This window comes from Dipodomys ordii, unplaced genomic scaffold (assembly GCF_000151885.1).
Source record: "Dipodomys ordii isolate 6190 unplaced genomic scaffold, Dord_2.0 Scaffold40, whole genome shotgun sequence".
NCBI lineage: Eukaryota > Metazoa > Chordata > Mammalia > Rodentia > Heteromyidae > Dipodomys > Dipodomys ordii.
The window spans coordinates 10,187,424-10,210,366 of NW_012267256.1; the positions used below are offsets into that span (position 1 = coordinate 10,187,424).

General features: G+C 46.7%; 1 protein-coding gene across 1 annotated transcript in view; it reads right to left on the reverse strand.

Moving 5' to 3' along the window:
* Positions 1-759: 759 nt before the first annotated feature.
* Fam189a2 (family with sequence similarity 189, member A2) overlaps positions 760-22,943 on the reverse strand; it is a gene marked incomplete at its 5' end in the record, with an annotated part of 55,504 nt that continues 33,320 nt past the window's right edge. Inside the window, 8 exons of the mRNA XM_013018402.1 lie at positions 760-963; positions 4,760-5,052; positions 7,991-8,143; positions 9,874-9,952; positions 10,426-10,555; positions 16,781-16,914; positions 17,012-17,119; positions 19,596-19,724. Of these exons, the coding sequence (XP_012873856.1) occupies positions 760-963; positions 4,760-5,052; positions 7,991-8,143; positions 9,874-9,952; positions 10,426-10,555; positions 16,781-16,914; positions 17,012-17,119; positions 19,596-19,724 (1,230 nt within the window). The remainder of the gene's footprint in view (positions 964-4,759; positions 5,053-7,990; positions 8,144-9,873; positions 9,953-10,425; positions 10,556-16,780; positions 16,915-17,011; positions 17,120-19,595; positions 19,725-22,943) is intronic.

The window sequence follows — 22,943 nt, forward strand, 5'->3', positions numbered from 1 at the left end:
TGCATGTGTGAAGACACATTGCTATTCTTGGGGTTCAGCGGCTCTGGTGATGAACTGGTTCAGCCACCTGCCCTGAAAACCAGACCACAGCCTTTATGCGGACTCCAAACTCTCCCCCGAAAGGTCCATTCTGGCCATGGAGCCCACACACAAATACTGCCTGCACACAAATACTGCCAAAATAAACATTTTATTCCCCCCTCTCCCCGCTCCTGCCTTAGGTGTTCTAGTTTGCAAGCACACATAAATGCAATCGACAAGAGTCCTCTCCATAAATACCTTTCATTTCAAGTTGCCGCCTATCTTTGTTCCTAAAGAGAGTGGATTGGAGCAGAACCCGAGAGATTGCGTAGCCAGTGACAGCTAATCGGCCTCTGCCTCCTGCCAGTCCCTCTCTGAGCAAAGGCAGCCGGAGACTATAAATAGCAGCCTCCTTCCAGTGAGGACCAGGCGTGGAGATCCACAAGGGGTCGGGCAGTGTCTCCTCAATGCAGTTTCTGCATACCCCAGAGCAGGTGTGCCTCAGGAAGGTTCCCAGACCCAGCAAAGCAAGAGGAGCTCCTGCCTCTAACCCCGCCCCCAACTCGGTGCACCCCAATCCCAAAGGGGTTGGAAGAACCACCCTTCAGGGACAGAGTCCAAGAGTAGGAATGGCTGCTTTCCTGCCATGTCCCCTTTTTGGAGGCATCCCCACAGGGGACCCCCCAACTCCACAGCAGAAAGAGGGGGACCCTTCAACCCTTCCCTCCCTTCCTCGGGTCACAGCACGGTCTCTCTGATGACACCGATGAGGCTGTGCGGCCGCTCAGCCTCCACCCGCCGGGGCCTCCTCTCGGCTCTCAGCCTCCCTGGTGGAGCGAAGGTGCTCAGGTCCCCACAGCTCTGCAGGTGCAGCAGGCCGGGCCGTCTCTGCCAAGGCAGCGTATAGGCCCAGGCAGCGCTGGGCTGCGAAGGCGCCATTATCTACGAGAGAGTAAAGGAGGGAAGAGGTGAAGCTTTTCCAGATGTGGCCTTTAGGACCTGTTTCCTGTATCTGTCCATGTGTTTAAAGGATGTTCGCCCAAAGGAAAACTTTTTTGGATTGTGAAGATTGTATTTTTTTTTAAGCATACTGCCTGTTCTCAAAGTCCCGGTGAAATTCTGCAAATTTTCTATGTAGACCTGCCATACCTAATTGGTGACTTGTCATTTCTTGTTTATATTTAACATTGTTCTTAATGGTTTCTCTCCCATGTCTCTGTCTTCTAATTAAGCCGGGAGTTCCCATTACTGGACAAGATGGGGACAGAACTTGTTAGAAAAAAGAATTCAGATCTACTACCAATTTTGACAGTCTGGAAGGGAGCTTGAACATCAACAGCATTTGTGGGGGGAAGGGGGGATTCTGGGGCTTGAACTCAGGGCCTGGGCATTGTTCCTGAGCTTCTTTTGCTCAAGGCTAGCACCACTTAAGCCACAGCTCCACCTCAGCTTTTGGGGTGAACTGGAGATAAGAGTCTCATGGATTTTCCTGCCCAGGCTGGTTTGGAACAGCTATCCTCAGATCTCAGCCTCCTGAGTAGCTAGGATTACATGCATGAGCCACCAGCACCCAGCTCATTAGGAGAGAGAGAGAGAGAGAGAATATCCAGGTAGTAATTATGCTCTTGAAAATTTGAGAACCATTGGTCTGGCCAGGTAGTGATTTTACAAAAATGTCAACAAAGATCATTAGTGCTTCCGATGGATTGAATAAACCTTCGATAAACAACGTAGAAAGTAGGACAATCTGTTTGTGAAAACTTTTTTGTGTGTGCAAGACCAGGACTCAAACTCTGTACCTGAAGCTTTCCCTCATTGGCTGGTGCGCTACCAACTGATCCATGCCTCCAACCCTCATTTGTAAAAAGCTTTTAGAATGGTTCTACTGCTTTGGCTGGGCCTGGTGACTTATGCCTATAGTTACAGCTATTTAGGAGGTTGAGATCAACACCATCACAAGCCAAGGCCAGCCTAGGCAAAAAAGTTCACAAGATCTCATTTCATCCATGCCAGCTTTGCCAGCAGCATAAATACGAGAATCATGGACCAGGCCATTCCAGGCAAAAAAACAATCAAGTGAGACCCTATTTGAAAATCAACAAGAGCAAAGGGCTGGGAGCATGAATCAAGCAGGCATGGAGCCTGAATTCAAACTCCAGTACCACTACCACAAAATAAATAAATAAACAGCAGAGAGCCAGTGGCTCATGCCTATAATCCTAGCTACTCAGGAGGCTGAGATCTGAGAACTACAGTTCAAAGCCAGTCCAGGCAGAGAAGTCCCCATGAGACTCTTAGCTCCAATTAACCACTCATAAGCCAGAAGTGGTTTTGTGGCTCAAGTGTTAGAATGCTAGCCTTGAGCAAGAGAAGCTCAGGGACAAGGCCCAGGCCCTGAATTCAAGCCTCACAACTGACAAAATAAAATAAAATAAACAGATAAATAAAATACTTCTGCTGCTGGATCTGTTTTGAAATATGTCATAAATTAGAAAAGGAAATAGATAATCTCACTACTTATTCTGTAAGATTGGGGAAAGGTTGAGAAATTCCTTCTCCACGGGGATTGATGGGAGAACTGTCCAATCAATGCAAGGTTAGACAATTGCACAGCTACCTAGTATTGGAGTTTTATTGCCACCAAGCATCACAGAATAGCATTCTGATGACTCTCAACATGTTGCGTTGGTACCTTCTGTGCTTGTAAGGTCATGAAGAGTTGAATCTCCCCAAAAGATGGGATATCAAATTTTGCTAACATTCCCTTCCTTCTATTTGTCTTTAGGACGTGGCCTTGTCTCCTGATGAAGAAGAAATTTTCAATGCTCCCAGAGTTGCAAGGTAAGTTGGCACACGTGGGTTTTTGTTTTGGTTTGCTGTTGGGGAAAATTGAAGTGGCTCTAAAACCTCATTCTGGTTTGCTGCGAAAGGTGGCTGGAGTCAGAAACAAAAGGTCCCTTGCCATAATCCTTGCTTCCTTGTGTCTGGGGCAGGGGTGTGGCATTGTGACAACCCATGTGTGACTAGAAGGCCCAACACAGTATAGCCAGTCCCAAGCATCTCAGCAATTAACTGTTAACCTGGGGGGGGGGGGGGGGAGGGGGGGGGGTGGGGAAGGGGTGTGAAGGGTAAACAAAGGAGGAGGCTGCCATGCTTGTGTGTGTGTGTGTGTGTGTGTGTGTGTGTGTGTGTATCTAGCAAACACTGATTGAGGAGCTAGCAAACACTGATGATGTTAACATCTATTGGGCTGTTGGGCTGTAGGGGTCGGGTCATTTCCAAAGACCCTGAGAAGTTATGGACTGTTTCTTTCCTTGCCAGAGCTTGCAGAACCTTGAGAAATGACTCCAAATGCTTGTTCCTTGTTTGCTCGGCTACTGGAGCTATACAGCAGGAAGGGAACAGGGAAATAGCAACTGAAGTAGCTCAGAGACACCAGGAAATAAATGTCTCCCCTACCCAGGCTACTTCCTGGAGTCTAATCCAGAACCACTGACTGATCATTCTTCTAGAGAGCCAACCAGAGATAGGTCTGTTGTTCAAGTGCCTCTTTCCACAAGGAGTCAGATCTCTCTTCTCCCCTGGATCCCCTGAAGAAGTGGGAGAAGGGTTGGCTTCTGGCTTCAGTAAGAGGCCAACAGGTAGAAAGTAGGACCAGAAAGGAAACATGAAGAGACGGTTTAATTGAGATACCTTTACAGTTACCTAGGATCCTGGAGCACAAATCTGAGAATCAGCCTGATGCACCTAAAGAAGTATTTACTGGGCACCTAGCATAATACAGGCAGGCAGCCAGGTAACAACCTCTGCCACACCACCAGGCTCTCTACCATGGCCAGCCCACTAACCGACAGTACTGGGGCTCGAACTCGGGGCCTTGAACTCTCACTTGGCTTTTTTTTCCCCCAGGGCTGCTGGCACTCCCTCACTTGAACTATGGGTTCACTTCCAGCTTTTTGCTGGTTAACTGTCTATAGGAGTCCCATGGATTTGTCTGCCCGGGCTGGCTTTGAACCTTGATCCTCAGATCTCAACTCCTGAGCAGGTAGGATTACAGGCGTGAGCCACTAGCACCCAGCAGGTAACCATCTTAAAGGGGTGCAGAGAAGGTTCTTAGCAGAAGGAAACTCACTCATTCAGAGATACAGGGGTAGAATGACCCTTCACTTTAAAGAAGAGAATTCCGAGATCCAAGCAGATGCTGTGCGGGCCCAATTTCACTTTCTATCTGGATGGCTTCAATCCAGGAGTCCTGCCTTCGACTTTTCTATCTATGGGAAGGAATCGGTGCTTATTCTGCTAAGTCTTACTGGCTTATCTCTCTTACTAGGCAATTCATGGAAATGTGAACAGCTCCCAGAGTCTTGCCAATATCATTTTTTCAAAGGGCAGAGAAAGCAAACAGGATCATCAAGGGGCATCTTCAATTCAGGAAATCAAATGTTGGATGAGTTCCTCATACTACCCATATCCTCTGCTTTTCTCTAGGCATGCTTCAGTGTTCCAGAAAACTAAGGTTTCCCCTCCCTCCCCATCCCCCCCATCATCCCCCTTGGGCTGAGAGCACTGTAGAAAATACTAGAGCATACCTAGGAGGCAAGCTCTAGAGCTTCTTCTTCCCTCCCTCATTTGACGTAACCCTATAACCATAAACTGGGGACAGGAAATGGGAGAAGCCGACTGAGGCTACAGGGGAAACAGATGTGAGAGTCGGGCCAGATAGCAATAACACGATTACCTGTTCTAGAAAACTGGCACTTGTGATGGCTTCCTCCATGTGCTCCTCATCGGATTTCAACACGGATTTAATGTTTTCTACAAGTTCATGGATGTCTGGGGTCATGCTGCAAGAAGACTGCTCCAAGAACCTTGCCACCAGGAGCTTGGTGTCTATGTAAGACCTATAATCGATGAGAGAGCGGGGCCTGCATCTCAGCGCTCTTGGTCTGCTGCTTCTCCTTAGCGTCACCAGGGCCAGGTCCAGTCTCCTTTCAGTCTGAGTGGCCGCTTCGCAGCTGAGCACCGGGGTGGCTGTGGACAGAGACAAACCATAGAACCCACTGGCTGAGCCCCTCTGGACAGAAGGCACAAACTCGGTGAAAGATGACCATGACCACACATGCTTTCCATCTTACAGAATGAAAAGGGGAAAAAAAATAAACAAAACGATAGCACAAGCCTACTTCCTGCAGTACATTGCCAACAGATTAAATCCCAAGACAGTAACCTACATCGCATAAAGCGCAGCCCCCAAGGTGCAGACAGATGGAAAAGTACAGAACTCAGAATACAAACCCTGGTGGAATATATGAGAATGGATGGACCAAACAAGAAAAAGAAAACATGGCCGACCAGTGGAAGATTGTGTCAATGGAGGAGGAGAGGAAGGACTATAGAGACATGTGATTTGGGGATGAATATAATGCTGTACCTTTGTCCTTAAATCCTCAAGGACATTGTACTGACTTCTATGAACGATGCTCACATCGTGGCCATGAGGTAGGTCTATGGCTGACTATTACAGAAAACAGGTGCGGAACAAAAATCACATCATTCCAGAAGGCAAGAGAGAGAGAGCCTGGGAAATCCATGGCAGGCTCTGATTTCCACGGTGACCTCCAGCAGCAAAACCCAGCTGGCTGCCGCCATTGCACCGTGAAGCAGTCTGGCTTCTGTGTGTCCATTCTTACCAGCACACTTCCATGTACGGACGCTAGGGAGTTAGGCCTGTGAGGTCTGATAAGTGGGCATTTACGAAGACAGGAAGCGCAGGGTGGGAGCGGGGAGAGGAAAGGGAGGCTCATTTTCCTGTGGTGAGTGATAGGCATGAAGAACTCTGAACCACAGTTAAGAGATTGTCCCAGACTGCCACGTGTATGTGACAGTCAGCAAGAGTCTTCCAGAAACATGTGCCAAACAACACTCCCCGGATAAGGACAGAATGGGCGGGGAGAGGGGCAGTCACACGCACTCACTGCCGGCAACCTGTGCCTTCCACCGGTGAAGCCAGTCAGTGGGTAAATGCATGTTGTTCTTGCCCCTGCGGGGCTGCAGAATGGAAAGGGTTTCCAGAAAGATCTCCCTCGGGTGTGCAGAAAGCTAAGCTCTCCTGGGAGGTGGCAGTTGGGCCCTCAAGTCCTCAGCTTGCCCGCGGGAATGGGAGACCCACAAGATGGAGATGCACCCCACGTCAGAGGCCCGGTGCCCAGCCTGAAGAGGAGCAGCAGTGCAGAGCTCAGGCCCCAGCTGGGAACATCCTCTGTGCTCAGAAGCCACTGCAGAGACCCGAGGAATGCGCTCTGTGGTTCTCACGTGGTTATTCCGACGGACACCACACATGGTTGGAGGGACAGAACAGAGCGGAAGGGCTCAGACAGGACTTGAGAGAGGCCAGGATATCCCAAAGCTTAAAATGCCCTCAAACCCAGAAGAGCAGACACCACAACTGCTAGATTCAGTCCCCTGGCATTAAGGCAACTTTTTAACTTTATTCCTTTGCTTCCTTTATTTTTCACAGTATTCTAGAATGAAGAGATATTGGGAGATATTCAGGTACTCATATACACAGAGGGGCAAATAAAAGACTCGCTAACTTACTCAAAAACCGTTAACGTACAGGCAAAACCCAAATTAAATGAAGAGGGAAGGAGAGAAAGTGCGTATGTGCATGTGTATGAGCATCGTGTTGGGAGTGTGTGTGTGTGAGTGGGTGTGTGCAAGTGTGTGTGTGCACTAGTGTATCTGAGCATGGTGCTGCATGCATGTGAGATTGTGGGTGTGCCCGTGTTACCTGGTGTTAGTATGAGTGTGTGTGAGGGTGCACACACATGAATATGCGTGTGTGAATGTGCATGTGTGTGCTTCATTCTACACCATTTTCTTAAAACCGGGTCTGATTTCTCAATAATTCCACCTACTCACACATTGTGAAAGGGATGGTAATAAGAAGTAAGTTGCAAAGCCAGTGATCACAAACACACTCCTTTTACCTCTTCCCACCGGCTACAAGCCACCAGAACTCAGACCTAGGGTCTATGTAATTTCCTTCCTGCAGCATCTCACACACTATCACGTGCATGCAACCCAATGCTCTTGAAGGCAATAAGGTAAAAAGAAGAAAAACCATCTGCCAGGCATAATAACTCAAGCCTATAATCCTAGCTACCTGGGAGGCAAAGATTGGGAGCTTATGGATCAAGGCCAGTGCCGGCATAGAAGTTCAAGATACATCATCTTATCTAATGACTGAGCATGGTGGAGCATACATATTATTCCAGCTACAGGGGAAGCACAATTCTAGGCACAATGGCACATGCTTGTGATCCCTCGCTACACAAGAAAACACAAGGAGGAGGATCACAGCCCAGCTGTCCGAGACATACAGCAAGACCATCTAAAAAAAAAAAATCACCAATGAAAGCATGATGCTAGTCGCTCACACCTGCAATCCTAGCTACTCAGGAGGCTGAGATTTAAGGATCGTGGTTCAAAGCCAGCCTGGCAGGAATATGAGACTCTTATCTCCAAGTAATCAGCATAAAGCTGAAGTAGAGCCATGGCTCAAGTGATAGAGGACCAGCTTTAAGCAAAAAAAAAAAACAAAAGCTAAAAAGACAGAGTAAAGGCCCTGAGTTCAAGCCTCAGTATCAGCACACACACACACACACACACACAAAGGAAAATAAATGGGTTGGACTCATGGCTCAAGTGGTATCGCACCTGCTCAGCATGCACAAGGCCCTTGGTCAATCTCTAGTACCTCAGGGGAAAATAGTAATTCTTCTGTCTTAAAGGGAATGGCAGCTGTGTATTCCTAATGTGCGTGTCAATTTTTATTCCCCAAAATAATCTCTTAGCCTCTTTCGGAATACCACTTCATCCTATAGGGCCCTCAGCTAGCTAGAGCCACCTGCTTTCCCATTCGACAAACAAGCACGGTGCTCAGCAGGGCACTGGGGAAGGGCATCACCTCTCTCCTCGCAGTGGTGGAGCACAGGATCACTCTTGGATCTTGTCCTGAGTGGCGGGAAAGCTCGGCAGCTCCTGGCTGGATGCACCAGGCTTGCGGGAGGACTCAAGACAGATGTGACTTCTTCACCGGCTGTGGGGGGAACAGCCCCACCTGATTTTTTTTTAAACAGGAGAAACATAAGTTATTATTATTTTTAAACAGCTGCAACCTTCCAAATGTTGGGCAGGAAACACCTGTGTATGCAAAGCTGCCAGGGCACAAAGAATGGAGTTAATAGCATTTACTTAGGCTGCTGGCCCCGAGTGTTTTTATTTCCCAGCACTGTGGGAAAACCTGCCTACCTTCAAACTACCCCCTTGTCTCCTCAAACAAACAAACAAACAGCCTCAAGGGCATAGTAAAACAGCTGTGCCAGAACATCAGGTTTTTCCTGAAGGTGCTTAGAACCTTCTCCCAAGCATCCTGAGACTGCACTGGGAAGGCCCTGGGCATTTCAGGGTTTCTGGATCTTTCTTTCTTGGAAGGAGCTACCTACTCCATAGGTGAAGGAGGCTCTCTGTGAGCAGAGAACCAGATTGGGAAACTCCCAGTTGGTCCCATTATGAACCTGAGGCCACTAAATGAATCATCTCAACCAATGTGGAAATTGGTTTCCAGATTTTCCCAGTCCAAGAAAGCAAAACCCAGCAGATGCCCGTGGCTCACATCTGGAATCCTAACAACTCAGGAGGCTGAGATCTGAGGATTATGGGTCAAAGCCAGCCTGGGCTGGAAAAATCTTTGAGACTCTTATCTCCCATTAACTGTGACTCAGTGGTATTACACTAGCCTTGAGCATAAAAGCTTAGGGATAGGACCCAGACCCGAACAAAGTTCAAGCCCCAGGACTGGCATTAAAAAAGGAAGGAAAGAAAAAATAGAAAGAATAGAAATGAAAGAAAAGGACAAGGAAGGAAGGAAGAAAGGAAGGAACGGAGGGAGGGAGGGAGGGAGGGGGAAGGAAGAAAGAGAGAGAGAGAGAAAGGAAAGAAAGAGAAAGAGAAAGAAAGATCCATCATTTGGAAGCTTGAATTGTGGCTTAGAAAACTCTCTGTTAACAGAAGAATTACAAACATAGTGAGGATAATTCAATATAGCTTCTGAATTTTACTTAAAGATATATAATGGGGCTGGAAGAATAGCTCAGTAATAGGCAAAAAAAAATATTTTTAAGATGGAAGGTGAACAGAACCCATTCGGAATGACTGCTGAAAAATTACCTCCATCTAAAATAGCTAAAAGTTGATCCATTATTTATTACCATTAGCAATTTTGTCCTAGTGCACAATTCTTTGGGCCACTTAAAATGTCCCCAAAGAGAGAAAGCTGTAACAATGATATCCTTAAATTACAAGGATAAACGTAAATCGACTTTGCATCTTACCAGATGCAAAAATATGACCAGCACTGAAAAATCAGAATTCCCTGGACATTCAGGCAGCAAGACTGGAGCCATAGGTTATAAATGACAGCATGATCCCACAGCAAACCACTCTTCATTAAATGAAAACTAACTCTTCTTCAAAGGACCCCAGTTTGTTTTAATCAGACAGAGAAAAACTATAGATTGGAAAACACAGGAATGACAAATTGGACTTTATTTCACAGGATCCTGAAAATAGTCTTGGTTATTCACAGAAGATTCTACTTCATGTTACTGATATGGTAATACCTCTCACTTTTCAGTGCTGGTCATATTTTTGCATCTGGTAAGAAGGATGTAGTTGAATGATTTGCTCCAAAAATATCTGACTTCAAACAGAACACCAGATGGGCCGTTGATTCTACCATGTTTCAATCTATTAAGTCATGGCTTTGGCCAGTGGAAATAAGTCGGGTACCTTGAGTGGTGTGTGTGTCTGCTGGTTCCAGTGGACTCACAGCAGCCTCGGATCCTTCTGGAATCTGGAATGAAGACCCCTGCATCACAGAAGATGGGTGGGGATAAAGAAGGCTGTTTTGTGATGGTCAACTTAATTGCTCTTGGGACCCCCATGAGCTTAAAATGATGTATGAGACACAACCTCCCTGGCTGGTCTCCAAGATGTACCATAGCTCCTGCCTGTGGTCAATGGATTAAAAGAGAAGCCTTGGGCCAGGCGCTCACACACCTATAATCCTAACTACTCAGGAGGCTGAGAGCTGAGGATCACGGTTCAAAGCCAGCCCCCGGGCAGGAAAGTTCACGAGACTCTTACCTCCGATTAACCACCAGAAAACTGGAAGTGGAGCAAAAGAGCTCAGGGACAGTGGCCAGGTCCTAAGTTCAAGCCCCATGACACAGAGAGAGTGTGGGGGGGAAGGGGGAAGGGGAGAGAGGAAAGAGAGAGGAAGGGAAAGAGGGAGGGAGACAGAGAAGAAGAGGGAGAGGGGGAGAGGGGGCTTTGACATACCTGTTCCTGGTCCATTTGGCTCACCACGGCTTCATAGGGAGGTGGGGGGTCCAGAGGACAGAACACTTCCACACCTTTGCTTCTAGCTCCATAGATGTGCGGCAGCGGAATGACGTCGGGACCCGCCATCCTAGACAGAGCATGCTGGCATGGGGAAGCAGGTCTGCACACGAGCCCTCAGGCTGCCCTGGACACACTACCTTAGCCTCTAGTCCAGGGAAACCGCTCAGCCCCACACACAACAGTTCAAGAGAGGGAGGCCAATCCAGGCTGCCCCCAACCACATGCCTCCTTACACAAGTGACAATGTATAAAACGTGACGCCGTCATTTTCATGTGTTTTCACTCTAATGGTACTAGGTTGAATCCAAGACTTCAGTCTTGCTAAGCAGGGCTCGATCACTTGAGTCACATGGCCAGCTCTTTGTCGCTCTAGTTATTTTTGAAATAGGGTCTCCGTGTTGACCCAGGTCTAGACCTTGATCTTGCTGTAGCTGGGATGGCAGGGATAAGCTACCACACTCAGCTTTTGAAATAGTTCTTGCAAACTCCTTGTTTTGTTTTGGGGTTTTGTCTTTGTTTTCATTGTTGTTGTTGTTGTTGTTGTCAAAGTGGGCTTGGAGCCACAGTCCTCCTGCTTACAGCCTCCCATATAGCTGGGTGACAAGAGTGTACCATCACACTTAGATATTGGTTGCCATGGGGTCTTGAGAATGTTTTGCCTTGACTGACCTCCAATTAAAATTCTTCCAGCCCCCACCTTATCAGGTAACTAGGATTGTATATGTGAACCACCAGTGCCTGGCTGTCATAAATACTAATGCTAATACTAATAACATGGTGCCAGTGCGTATAATCCTAGTTACTCAGGAGGTTGAAATCTGAGGATTGCAGTTGAAACCATGAAGAGTCTTTATCTCCAATCAACCATCAAAAAATCCAGGAGTGGAGCTGTGGCTCAAGTAGTAGAAGACCAGATTTAAGTGAAAAGGCTAAAGGATAGCACCAGGCCCTGAGTTCAAGGCCCATACTGGCATGTGTGTGTGCTTGCGTGCACACACATGCACACACACACACACACACACACACACACACACACATACACAGAGCAAACAGTAATCCATAGGGATGGAAAGCAGATGAAGATGGCTGGTATATGGAGGAAGCAAAGCATTTCTAAGACATTTCCGGGATGGTCTTGTGTGTGAACTGTACGCTGCAACTTCAAACGCCAATTAAAGCAACTAAGGACTCCAGGAAACTCGATCACCTAGTCCTTTAGCATGGCAGAGAGGAGGCGCAGGAATGGAGGGGGGAAGGGTGAGAAAATGCAGTCATTACATTTAATCCATACTATGTAAAAAAAAAAAAAATGGACTGCTAAACGTGTGGGTAGGGATGGGAGGGGGCAGCAGAGGGGAAGGGGCGACACCATCAAGAAGGTTGTATTCACCACCGGACGTATGGAACTGTAACCCCTTTAGACAACTACTTAATAAGAACAACAGCTTTTTAAAGGAGTGATTTTAGAACCCCCTGCCTGAGAGAATTGAGAAGTCAGTGTTTCTTCACGAGCATGACATAGGCCAAGAATACTTTGAAAGGACAACTAAAAACGGTAGCGCACAGCTGCTTTGGTGTGGCAGTGTCCCTGTTAGGAATTCAGGCAGAGGTGCAGGGGGGGGGAGGGAGAGGGGGACGGTGGGAGGCACCTCAGGCAGAGGTGCACCACAGCAGGAGGGGGTGGGGGGGAGGAGCCTCAGGCAGAGGTGCACCACAGCGGGGGGGGGAGCGAGGGGAGGAGCCTCAGGCAGAGCCCTCAGGCAGAGCCCTCACACATGCATCCGTGCTCCCCCCCCCAAGCCTGTAGGAGCAGGTCTTTCTCTTCCATTCTTCTGCCTCCTGAGCATGCACCTTGCCACCTCACCAGAGAACAATACTTTGTCATCTTGGAGCCAGAGACCAAAGCTAGCAATGCCTCTAGCCCGTAGCTGACCCAGCCTCCAGACCTCTAAGAAATAAATATCTATTCCTTATAAACAGCTCGGTCTAAAGTATTCTGCAATAGCAGCATGAAAGGACTAATAGTCCAAGCTTATACATACATATATATATATATATATATATATATATATATACACACACACATGTGCATATACATGTATGTACATACATGGTATACACACCTGTATAGCATATGTGTATGTGGTATGTACCTGTGCATATACCTGGTTATGTATGTGCATATATTCATACATGTGTGTACATGTCTACATGTGTGTAGTCATGTGTGCATATATGCATTTATATATACATATGTCTATATGTCTCTATATATTTATATATATAGACTAGACATACGTGTGTGTGTGTGTGTGTGTGTGTGTGTGTGTGTGTGTGCTCTGATAATGAGGCTTGAACTCAGGGCCTGCACACTATCTTTTTTTGTTTTTTTGGTTGGACGTGGGGCTTGAACTCAGGGCCTCGGTGCTGTCCCTAAGCTCTTTTGCTCAAGGCTAGAGCTCTACCACTTTGAGCCACCATACCACTTCTGGTTTTTGAGTGGTTAATTGGAGATAAGAGTCTCACAGGGACTTCTCTGCCCAGGCTGGCTTCAAATGTAAACCTCAGATCTCAGCTTCCTTAGATGCTAGGATTACAGGTATAAGCCACTGGCGCCCGCTATGTTAGCTTTTTGTGCTCAGTGCTGAGGCCACTTAGGCCAGAACTCTATTTCTGGCTTTCTGGTAGTTAGTAAAGATAAGAGTCTCACAGACTTCCTGCCCAGACTGGCTTGGAACTGTGATCCTCTGATCTCAGCCTTCTGAGTAGCCAGGATTATAGGCATGAGCCACTGGCACCCGAAGATCTTAGAAATATTTTTTGTTGCTTATCTCATAATAATCCTCCCAGGGGCCACATGACAACACAGCTGCAGGAGGAAATGGAGTCTCCGATATGGTAAGAAATCAATCCAAGGAGCCTTGAAGAGATTCCAGCAAACCTTCAATGGTTCATACTCATGAGCTTCAAGATGAAGTGGAAACACAAACAGAAATGCAAAGTGTGTTCTGCTTTGATGCTATAAATAGGCCTTGAAAACTCATCTGAGGGTAATGCTACAACTCATGTGCCTTTGACCAAAGAATGACCTCCCGCTGTCCACTGGACAGCCAGCCGCTCCTTATCACTGGGTCCATAGTGGCAGAATTGCTGCCTTTTTGATTTCTGGCTTGGGCCAATTTATGCGAATGCCTGGAGTTGGGGTGCACTCCTCCTCCTATATTCACAAATCAGTTCACAAAGAAGATAACCCTTCTTTGGACAAAAGCCCTGACTGCAATCAGACTTCTATTTATGACAGTAACTAGAGAAGGCCTTTCTCAAAAGGCTACCAGAGCACAAAGTGGTTGTATTTATAGAAGTTAAATAAACAGACCTCTTCTGAGAGCGTGCAATGCCTTACAGGAAACAGTCAACTTCTACAGCGTGAAAAGTCCCGTACAAAATATTCAGGCATATTCTTGCCTGTTTTATCATAGAAAGAATTACGAAGGAGGGCTGAACAATCCGGTCGATTAAGTTGATTGATTCAGCAAATGCAACCAAATTTAAAAAATATCATTAACAGCCTATGAATCTAAACAGGAAGACATTCAGCCACTTTAAAGTGGGAAAAAAATGGACTGCACTCTGAGCGTAGTAGAACTGCAGGAGAGCGGTATTTGCCCACTAGGGATTTAATATATAATTGGGTCACATCCACATGTTAGAATGCACAGTCTTCTTTCAACAAGAGCATTCTGCTTCAGCTTTCTCTTCCCACCTTCTTGGAAACATTCTGCATGGCAAAGATATTGGAAATCTTGTGGGTTTTCTCACCACCCAGTTTTCATGAGGGGCAATCTCAGGGCTCAGGGGGACAGGTCCTCAAAGGGTAGAAATCCCCACGTTGACAGGCCATGTCCTTCTGGAGCAGGGGAGGAGGCAGAGACTACAGGACCCGTGGCTGGACAGCAGAATCCTGCATCCACATGAGTCACTCTCCCTAATTTATGCCACTGCAGGAAATTGAATCTGTCTGCTGCCTCCTCTTAGTTCAACCCAGTGCTCACCCACAACCTTGGAGAGCCAGCACTCTTCATGAAGAGGGCAATTCTCTTTCCAGCCATGAAATAAAGTCATTTGAATGTCCTCCAACGTACCCTCCACAGTCAAGGGAGATGGTGTTTCAGCTTTAGCACATGTGCACCAGGGAACACAAAGAATATGTATCTTGTTGCTGTAACTCCTCAGCATCTGTAATTCTTGGCTCATTTCCCAACAGGCTAGGAAATCATCCTAGCCTCTAATGTTTGAAATGCCAGTAGACTGTTCCCTGACCAATGCGGGGCTGAGCTGTCCCAAAGCCTGCCTGGGGCCATCTGTCCCTCACATGACGCTCCACTCTGCCTTCCTGATCCTATCTGCCTCTGTCTCAGCAGGTGGAGAGGGAAAGGCAGGGAGACGGTTCCGTTGCAAACTCAAAGCACATTAACCATATCTGGGATTTGCCTCATTCGGTCACACACAGTTGGACATTAGAAAATGTTTTCCCCCAACCCCAAACCTGCCACCAAATTTGTTTGATAATGCCACACATACTATAGATCTTCCAAAATACAAACAGCCTCAGAATATAAAGCTAAAGTCTCCAATCTTTCTATGGAATCAGGGATGATAGGGAGGGGAGGGTATTTAGATACAGGCTTGTTATCTTTTGGCATGAGTTTTTTTTTCTTTTAATCTTTTTTTCTGGTCTTTTTGCCTTTCTTTCTCTTTCTTTCTTTCTTTCTTTCTTTCTTTCTTTCTTTCTTTCTTTCTTTCTTTCTTTCTTTCTTTCTTTCTTTCTTTTGTAGAACTGAGAACAGAATTCAGGACTTTGTACTTGCCAGGCAACTGTTCTACTGAGCTAAATCCCCAACCTATTATCTTTAAAAAAAAAAATTTAGGGCTGGGCACCAGTGGCTCACACCTGTAATCCTAGCTAATCAGGAGGCTGAGATCTGAGGGTCGCAGTTCAAAGCCAGTACAGGCAGGAAAGTCTGTGAGACTCCTAACTCCAATTAACCACCAGAAAACCAGAAGTGGTGCTGTGGTTCAAGTGGTAGAGCGCTAGCCTTATGCTAAAGAGCTCCAGGACAGCACTCAGGCCCAGAGTTCAAGCCCCATAACCAACAACAACAACCAAAAAATTAAATTATTATAAAGTTGATATGCAAAGAGGTTACTGTTTCATAAGTCAAGCAGTTAGTACATTCCTTTTTGGACAATGTCACTCTTTCCTTGGTTTTGTCCCGTTTTTTCTCTCTTGTCCCCACCCACATGTCGTAGAGTTCATTTTTAACATAGTTTCCTGAAGTCTATTTCAATAAATATTATTTTATATGATGAGAGGGACAAAAGCATTGCACCTTTGTGTTCCTCTTCTAAGAGTATCCTTCTTTGGGCTCACTGTGTGAGAATGTTCATCTTTTAATGTCCATAGTCTTCAGGTTACTTTCCCAGGGAGCCATCCTGACTGGCAGCCCTACCCCAAACCCCTCTTTGGAGAACTATTACATCCACCGAACACTCATTTTAATAAGCTCCACTGAGCCCCTGGGTTGGAGGGGAGAAAGTATTTCCACTTCGTTTTGAATTTTAATAACCCAGCAATAGTGAGAAGCAGCCTGGGAGACAGCCTATGTGTGTTAAATGAGTCAGTCAGGTCATTCTTGAAAGAGACTCAATTCTAGAGTCCCTAACAAACACACGTGTGGCCTTTCCTTCTACAAAGAGCAAGGCCTAAGATCTGAGAAACAGTCACATGTTGAGCAAGAATTTGAAAAGAACAATCAATGTGATGACTAGTTCTTCTAAACCAGGGAGCTGTAATGAATAATTAATATTTCTTAACGGCTGGGAAGAATTTCATGATTGCTGGTGTTAGAATGACACATCCATTTGACCTAACTGGGGACTGTTTCCAGGACAACGGCAACTCTCAATCATGTCAAATTACAGCCAGCCCTTATCTCCCGGGGTATCTGCTTTCCCTGGAAAAGCTCATTGAGATTGAAAAGGAATATCTTTAGGTCAGCATTTGACTTCTCTGGGGATTCCTCTGGCTTAGCAGACAAGAAAGAGAGACATGGAGAGAGAGGGAGAGACAAGGAGAGAAAGAAATGGAACAAACTGAAACCCTGATGTGTGTGTTTGGGAAGGGGGGGGGAGGAACCAATCTGCTTAGATTTCAGAAACAAGTGAGCGCTCAGAATGTGAAGACCCTCCCCAGCTCAGTGTCTGACCGAGAAGGCAAGCGAGGGAACGCTACCTGCGGCTCATCCGGGGCGTACACGAGTAAAATGTGGCAAAGTAAGAAGGAGGAGGCACAGGTGGTATGAAGTCATCAGGGTCAGGAATCCGGCCATGATCTTCCACTTCTTCGGCAGAAATCTGGGACTCGTCCTGCTTAGACATCACAGCCAGTTAGCCAATGGCCTTTCCCCACGAAGCACGAAAGGAAAGGGCCCTGGATGACCCACCAGAGCCAACGCAGACTTACGATGCAGGACCTTCTGGTGGTGAATATCTGCAGGTAGCGGAGGGCGGCGGCCACCAGACACACGGTGGTGGTGAGCGCGTTCAAGGCACACAACGCAAAGAGGACTTTCTGAAACACACAAGCCAGGACGGATGCTGATGGTTATATTTCGGTGCAAAAGACCACGAGGCCATGTTAAACGGGTTTGAAATCATGTCAACACCCTTCCCATGAGAGCAGCCTTGCAACAAGACTCAAGCCAGGGGATCTAGACCGAGGCTGGTGCATGGAAATCACTGGAATCCACGCTGGCTGTTACGGTGCTCTTTGGGCAACAACAGGAACTTCTTGATTTTTTAAAAAATTTATTCTCTTTAAGTAGTTGTACAAAGGAGGTGCCACTGAACAAAACAGTCCCTGCATACAATGTATCTTGATCAGTGACATCCTCTTCCACATGCTCAGTTCTGAGTCGTTCTTTAATAAGGGACTTGGGCGTGACAGATTTTGTGGCATCTTTAAGCTAAATCCCCAGGGAAAGTGAAGGAAATAACGGCATTTCTTCCTCCCTCCCGCCCCCCAGCATCAGAATACTATCTAGAAACCATCTTTGCAGAATAGTGAGGGTCTCCTCTGAAGTCTGTAATCCCCAGGGGCAAGAGTTCCCAGTCTCCCTGCAGAACAGCACACGGGGTAATTTATGATTCTATTTCTGGAGCAACGCTCAGTGTCTCCCCAGGGACCCAATGAGGACGCAGCAGGGGGCCAGGGCAGCTGGATATAATCAGGACATCTCTCCTCAAACACGAATCCCAAAATAGCAGCCCCGGCGATTCCAAAAGCAGCCCCAGCTCTAGGGCAAGCTCCTTAGCAGGGTTTTCCCCAAACTACATCCTGGCTCAGCAAGTTTGCCGAAGCCAAAGAAAGCAGGCCATTTCTCTGCAGGACCTCACCCAGAGCTGGCAGATTTCAACAGTTCTGTCTCTTTGGATTCCTCCTCTCCTATAGCAAATGAATACATAAACCCCAAAACAAAGATCTAAAGAAAGCTACTAGATACCGGGCCTATGGACATGGCTTCAGTAATTAATGCCTAGCAAAGTGCCAGGTCCTAAGTTCAAATACCAATAAAAAAGAAAAAATATTAGTGGTGCACTATACAAAAGCCACTGTGTCAGGGTTTGCAACTGATTTTGTCACTCACTTTATATCATATATATATATATATATATATATATACATATACATACATACACACACATATATGTCATATATATATATAGATATCACTCACTTTATATCCCTTTGATCCAGATACAATTTTTACCTAATTCCCAAGTCAGTAGGGTTTATTTTTACATTTCCTTTCAACTGGGATCATTTCTTTGTTTTTCAATTTGTCTTGCTTATTATAGTTGCTATCTATTAAACCAAACATAAAAGGCTAGAACTGCTTCTGTACTTTCTGCCCTCTCTCTCTCCTTAGTTTGTCACAACTGCAGCACTCAAATGGCCATACAACTCACTCACACTACAAATGATCATCAGAACAAAGGTATGTAGGCATACCATTGAATGGCTCTGTTAAAAGCTACAGCAAGGGCTGGGAATGTGGCTTAGTGACAGAGTGCTTGCCTAGCTTGCATGAAGCCCTTGCTTCGATTCCTCAATATCACATAAACAGAAAGTGCTGCAAGGAACACTGTGGCTCAAGTGGTAGAATGCTAGCCTTGAGCACAGAGAGTCTCAGAGACAGTGTCCAGGCCCTGAATTCAAGCCAAGAAAGAAAGAAAGAGAGAGAGGAAGGAAGGAAGGAAGGAAGGAAGGAAGGAAGGAAGGAAGGAAGGAAGGGAGGAAGGAAAGGAAGGAAGGAAGGAAGGAAGGAAGGGAGGAAGGGAGGGAGGGAGGGAAAAGGAGAGAGAAAGAAAGGAGAGAGAAAGAGAAAAAGGGAGGAAGAAAGAGGGAGGGAGGGAAGGAAGGAGGGAAGGAAGGAAGGAAGGAAGGAAGGAAGGAAGGAAGGAAGGAAGGAAAGAGCTATAGCAAGCAAGCTAGTGGCTCATACCAGTAATCATAGTTACTCAGGAGGCTGAAATCTGACAACCACAGTTCAAAATCAGCCCAGGCCAGAGAGACTTGTATCTCCAATAAACTGTGAAAAAGCTAGAAGTAAAGTTGTGGCTCAAGTGGCAGAGTGCTAGCCTTGAGCCAGAAAAGCTTAGGGACAGTGCTCAAGCCTGAGTTCAAACCCCAGGATGGGCATGTGCACACACACACACACACACACACACACACACACACACACACACACACAGCTGTAACAAGTATAATGTGCATTCATATATACATGTTATATATGTATAGGCTCATTTCCATTTTTTACTAGCTTATAAGACTTGAACACAAAGAACATAATTTATAACACACCCAATAATGTGTGGTTCTTTCCCACTCTGTCTCTGGGTCCCTAATGAGGTGTCACTCACATCTGCTTTCAGAAGCTTAATTACTTGAATGCAGTAACAGACTAGGAGTATTTCCAATAGCTGCCTTTTGAGGGAGGTCAGTGGCGAATTTCCTGCTAAGAGTTGGAAGCCATTTGACATACCTTAAGCAGAAGGTGAACAGCACTACAAGGTTGAACGGGAAAGAGTTTCAAGGAGTTCTCTTTGTCTGTGCATTTGGCTGGTTGAAATTCTTCACAACAGAAGCAAATCTTGCCTTCACCTAGGTCCACCTTAAGTGGAGAGATGCATGCCGATGAGTTAATTTTTAGGGAGGGAAACAGCATTCTTGATGCATCACAGAGCAGCAATGGTGCAGAATGAGATATGGCGGGGTTCCATATCTGCAACACCTGTATCTGTCAGAACAGGTTAAGAATGCACAGTAACAAGCAAAATGAAAATTCTAGTGGCTTAACCAACTCGAGTTATTTCCTATGCATGCTTCAACTCCACAGCGGGTCATCAGAGAGCGCTGCCTGCCGTACGCCCCTGGGGACCCAGTTTTAGGACACCTTCTCCATCTCGACACGTGTCACGATCACATGCCAGAGCGGTAAACAGCAAGGGCACGCTGGCACGTAAAGCAGATAAAACAGACCATGTCCAATTAAGTGTGAATTGGGATAAGCAACAGAACACGTGTAAAGATACATTCGCTTCAAACATCGCATAAGGCATGTTGGTCGTTTAAGGAAAACAAAGTCATTCGCAGTTTCTCTGCAATGCACATTTAATTGGGTATCCTATTATTTTACTTGTTAAGTCTGGCATCCTTGGCCTAAATTCTCCTCTTGCAAATGACTCATCTCTTTAGCTCATGATTTTTTTGGGGGGGGCGACAGGGGGTCGGCTGTGGGGCTTGAACTCTCAGGACTTCTGTGCCAAAGACAATCACATGGCTCCAGCATCTGGACCTTATCATCTCGAGAGAAAGTAGGCTTCATGCCTCTCCATCCATCTTGCCTCTAGCTCCTGCCCCTCACTCTCGACTCTCACGTTGTGAAGATGAGTTTTGCCTCTTCTAGAGCTCTATAGATTCCACAGCATCTTTTTACTCTTCATCTTGAAGTCACACTCAAAGGGCTGCACATAGAAATTCTGCCTCGGGGACATCAAATGACAGGTAGAGCCACCTTCAGGGCTCCTCAATGTCTATCAGTTCACCCTCACGTCTCTTGATCCTGGTTTGTTCCGTAACCCCCGCAATAGGCTGTTGGTCATGGAATCTTTCCACCATGGTTTCGTGTATTTGAAGATTCAGCCTGCTGCTAATCTTGACACCAGCCAGTCCTGGGACTATTCCAACCGGCTCTATCTAGACAGATCTAGGCAGAGGGAACCCTTCCCTGGGCTCAGCATCACTGGCTTCCCTTTGGTCCTCTTCCACAGTACCTATAACAGCTGTGCGTACATTGGGCTGAACTCAGCAGGACCCTAGGAAAGGCTTCCTGCTTTAATACCTCCAGCTGAGCCGTTCCTGTGTTCCTTCTGACAACACTATTTGGCACCTGACATACCAGCCTCTCCTTTTTGTTTTGTTTTGGCTGGTTACAGGGCTTGAACTCAGGACCTAGGTATGCTGTCCCTGAGTCTTTTTTGCTCAAGGCTAGCGCTCTACCACTTTGCTCCACAGCACCACTTCAGGTTTTCTGGTGGTTAATTGGAGATAAGAGTTCTCACAGACTTTCCTGCCTGGGCTGGCCTCGAATCACAATCCTCAGATCTCAGCCTCCTGAACATCTAGGATTACAGGCGTGACACCAGGCTAAGCTCACTTTTCAACAAAGGCCCCCAGTGTTTGTTTTTGTGATCCGTGGGGAACACCGCTAGAGCTCACCAGAGGCCTCTACTTCCCTCAGGTAATTCTAGGTGTCACCTTCCCACACAAGCCATTCTTGCCACCATATGCTTAGTGCAAAGAGATCACCAGCTGCTGTGGACTGTACACAAGCCCAGCACGACATTCAAGACCCCAGAAACGTCTGCTATGTGGAATCTTTTTTTTTTGGTTCCGGTCGTGGATCCTGAACTCTGGGCCTGGGTGCTGTCCCTCAGCTCTTCAGCTCAAGACTAGCGCTCTACCACTAGAGCCACAGCGCCACTTCCGGCTTTTTTCTTTTTGCTTATGTGGTGCTGAGGAATTGAACCCAGGGCCTTGAGCATGCAAGGCAAGCGCTCTACCACTGAGCCACCTTCCCAGCCCCTGCTGTGTGGAATCTTCAAGCTGAGCCAGCACTGCCAGCAACACGTCCCAGGTGAATGAAAGCTAATCCCTTTAGACGAGATTATTTGACAGTTTAATCATTATACAAAGGATCTGGAATGCCAAATACTGGGCGCACTCGATACAAGGAAGCCCCGAGGCTCTTTGCAAAAGGACTGTAGGTGAAAGTGTGCTTGTGTTCCTGTCCCTCTGGGCCCGCACCTGCTCCTGGCCAGTCCAAACCCCTTCACCCCCACTTGAAATCCCCTCTCCGAGCAACATTCCCAAGCATTACTATCTTCAGTCCCTTGAAGTGATTCTCGAACCCCAAAAGATAACCATCCACCTCTCCACATCCATACTATCACCAGATGCCGTCACATCCTCATCTTCCTCCCGCCATGCCGCGCCACTATGGGTTTCGACCCTAGCTGCACTTTAGAATGTTCCAGAGGGCTTTGGGAAAACGCACTAAAGTTGCCAGTGCCACCTTTAGCCATTGGGGAAACTTCAAGCTAAGTACAACGACTATGAGCTGTCACTTTAGCTCATGAGACTGGCTATACACTCTCCCTCTCTCCCCTCTGCTGGCGAAGAGAGCTGATAGAAATATGAGCTGAAACCCTTTAATAAAGGAACCAGCTGGCCATTTTAAATCGCTGGGAGTATGAGCTAATGCAGAGCAAAGGCGGGATGGGGGATGGGAGCCAGTCACACAGCCCTGAAGGGTTTTTAAAAACCACATGGGTGCTGGTGGCTCACACCTGTAATCCTAGCTACTCAGGACACGGAGACATGAGGATTGAAGTTTGAACCCATTTGGGGGCAGGAAATTCTGTGAGACTCTTATCTCCGATAACTTACCAAAAATGCCAGAAGTGAAGCTGTGGCTCAAGTAGTAAAGTGCTAACCTCGAGCAAAAGAAGCTCAGGGACAACACGTAGGCCCTGAGTTCAAGCCCCAGTCCCAGAAAGAAAACAGAAACAATAACCCACACAACTGCTCTGTGATCTCACAGCTTACGGGTTAGGAAGCAATAGAATGACATTGTTTTTTAACGTGAAGAATTATGAGAAAGAATAAAAGGTTATAGTGAGTCCCTCGCATTTTTCTGCTTGGAAAAGTCATGGGTGGTATTGGAAGGGTTTGACCTTTGCTAGAAAACAAAGCAGTCTTATTGGCTCTCCTTCTGCTGGCTTTAATAGGGTGAGATTACTGTGGACGAAATTCCAGATAGAGGAGAATG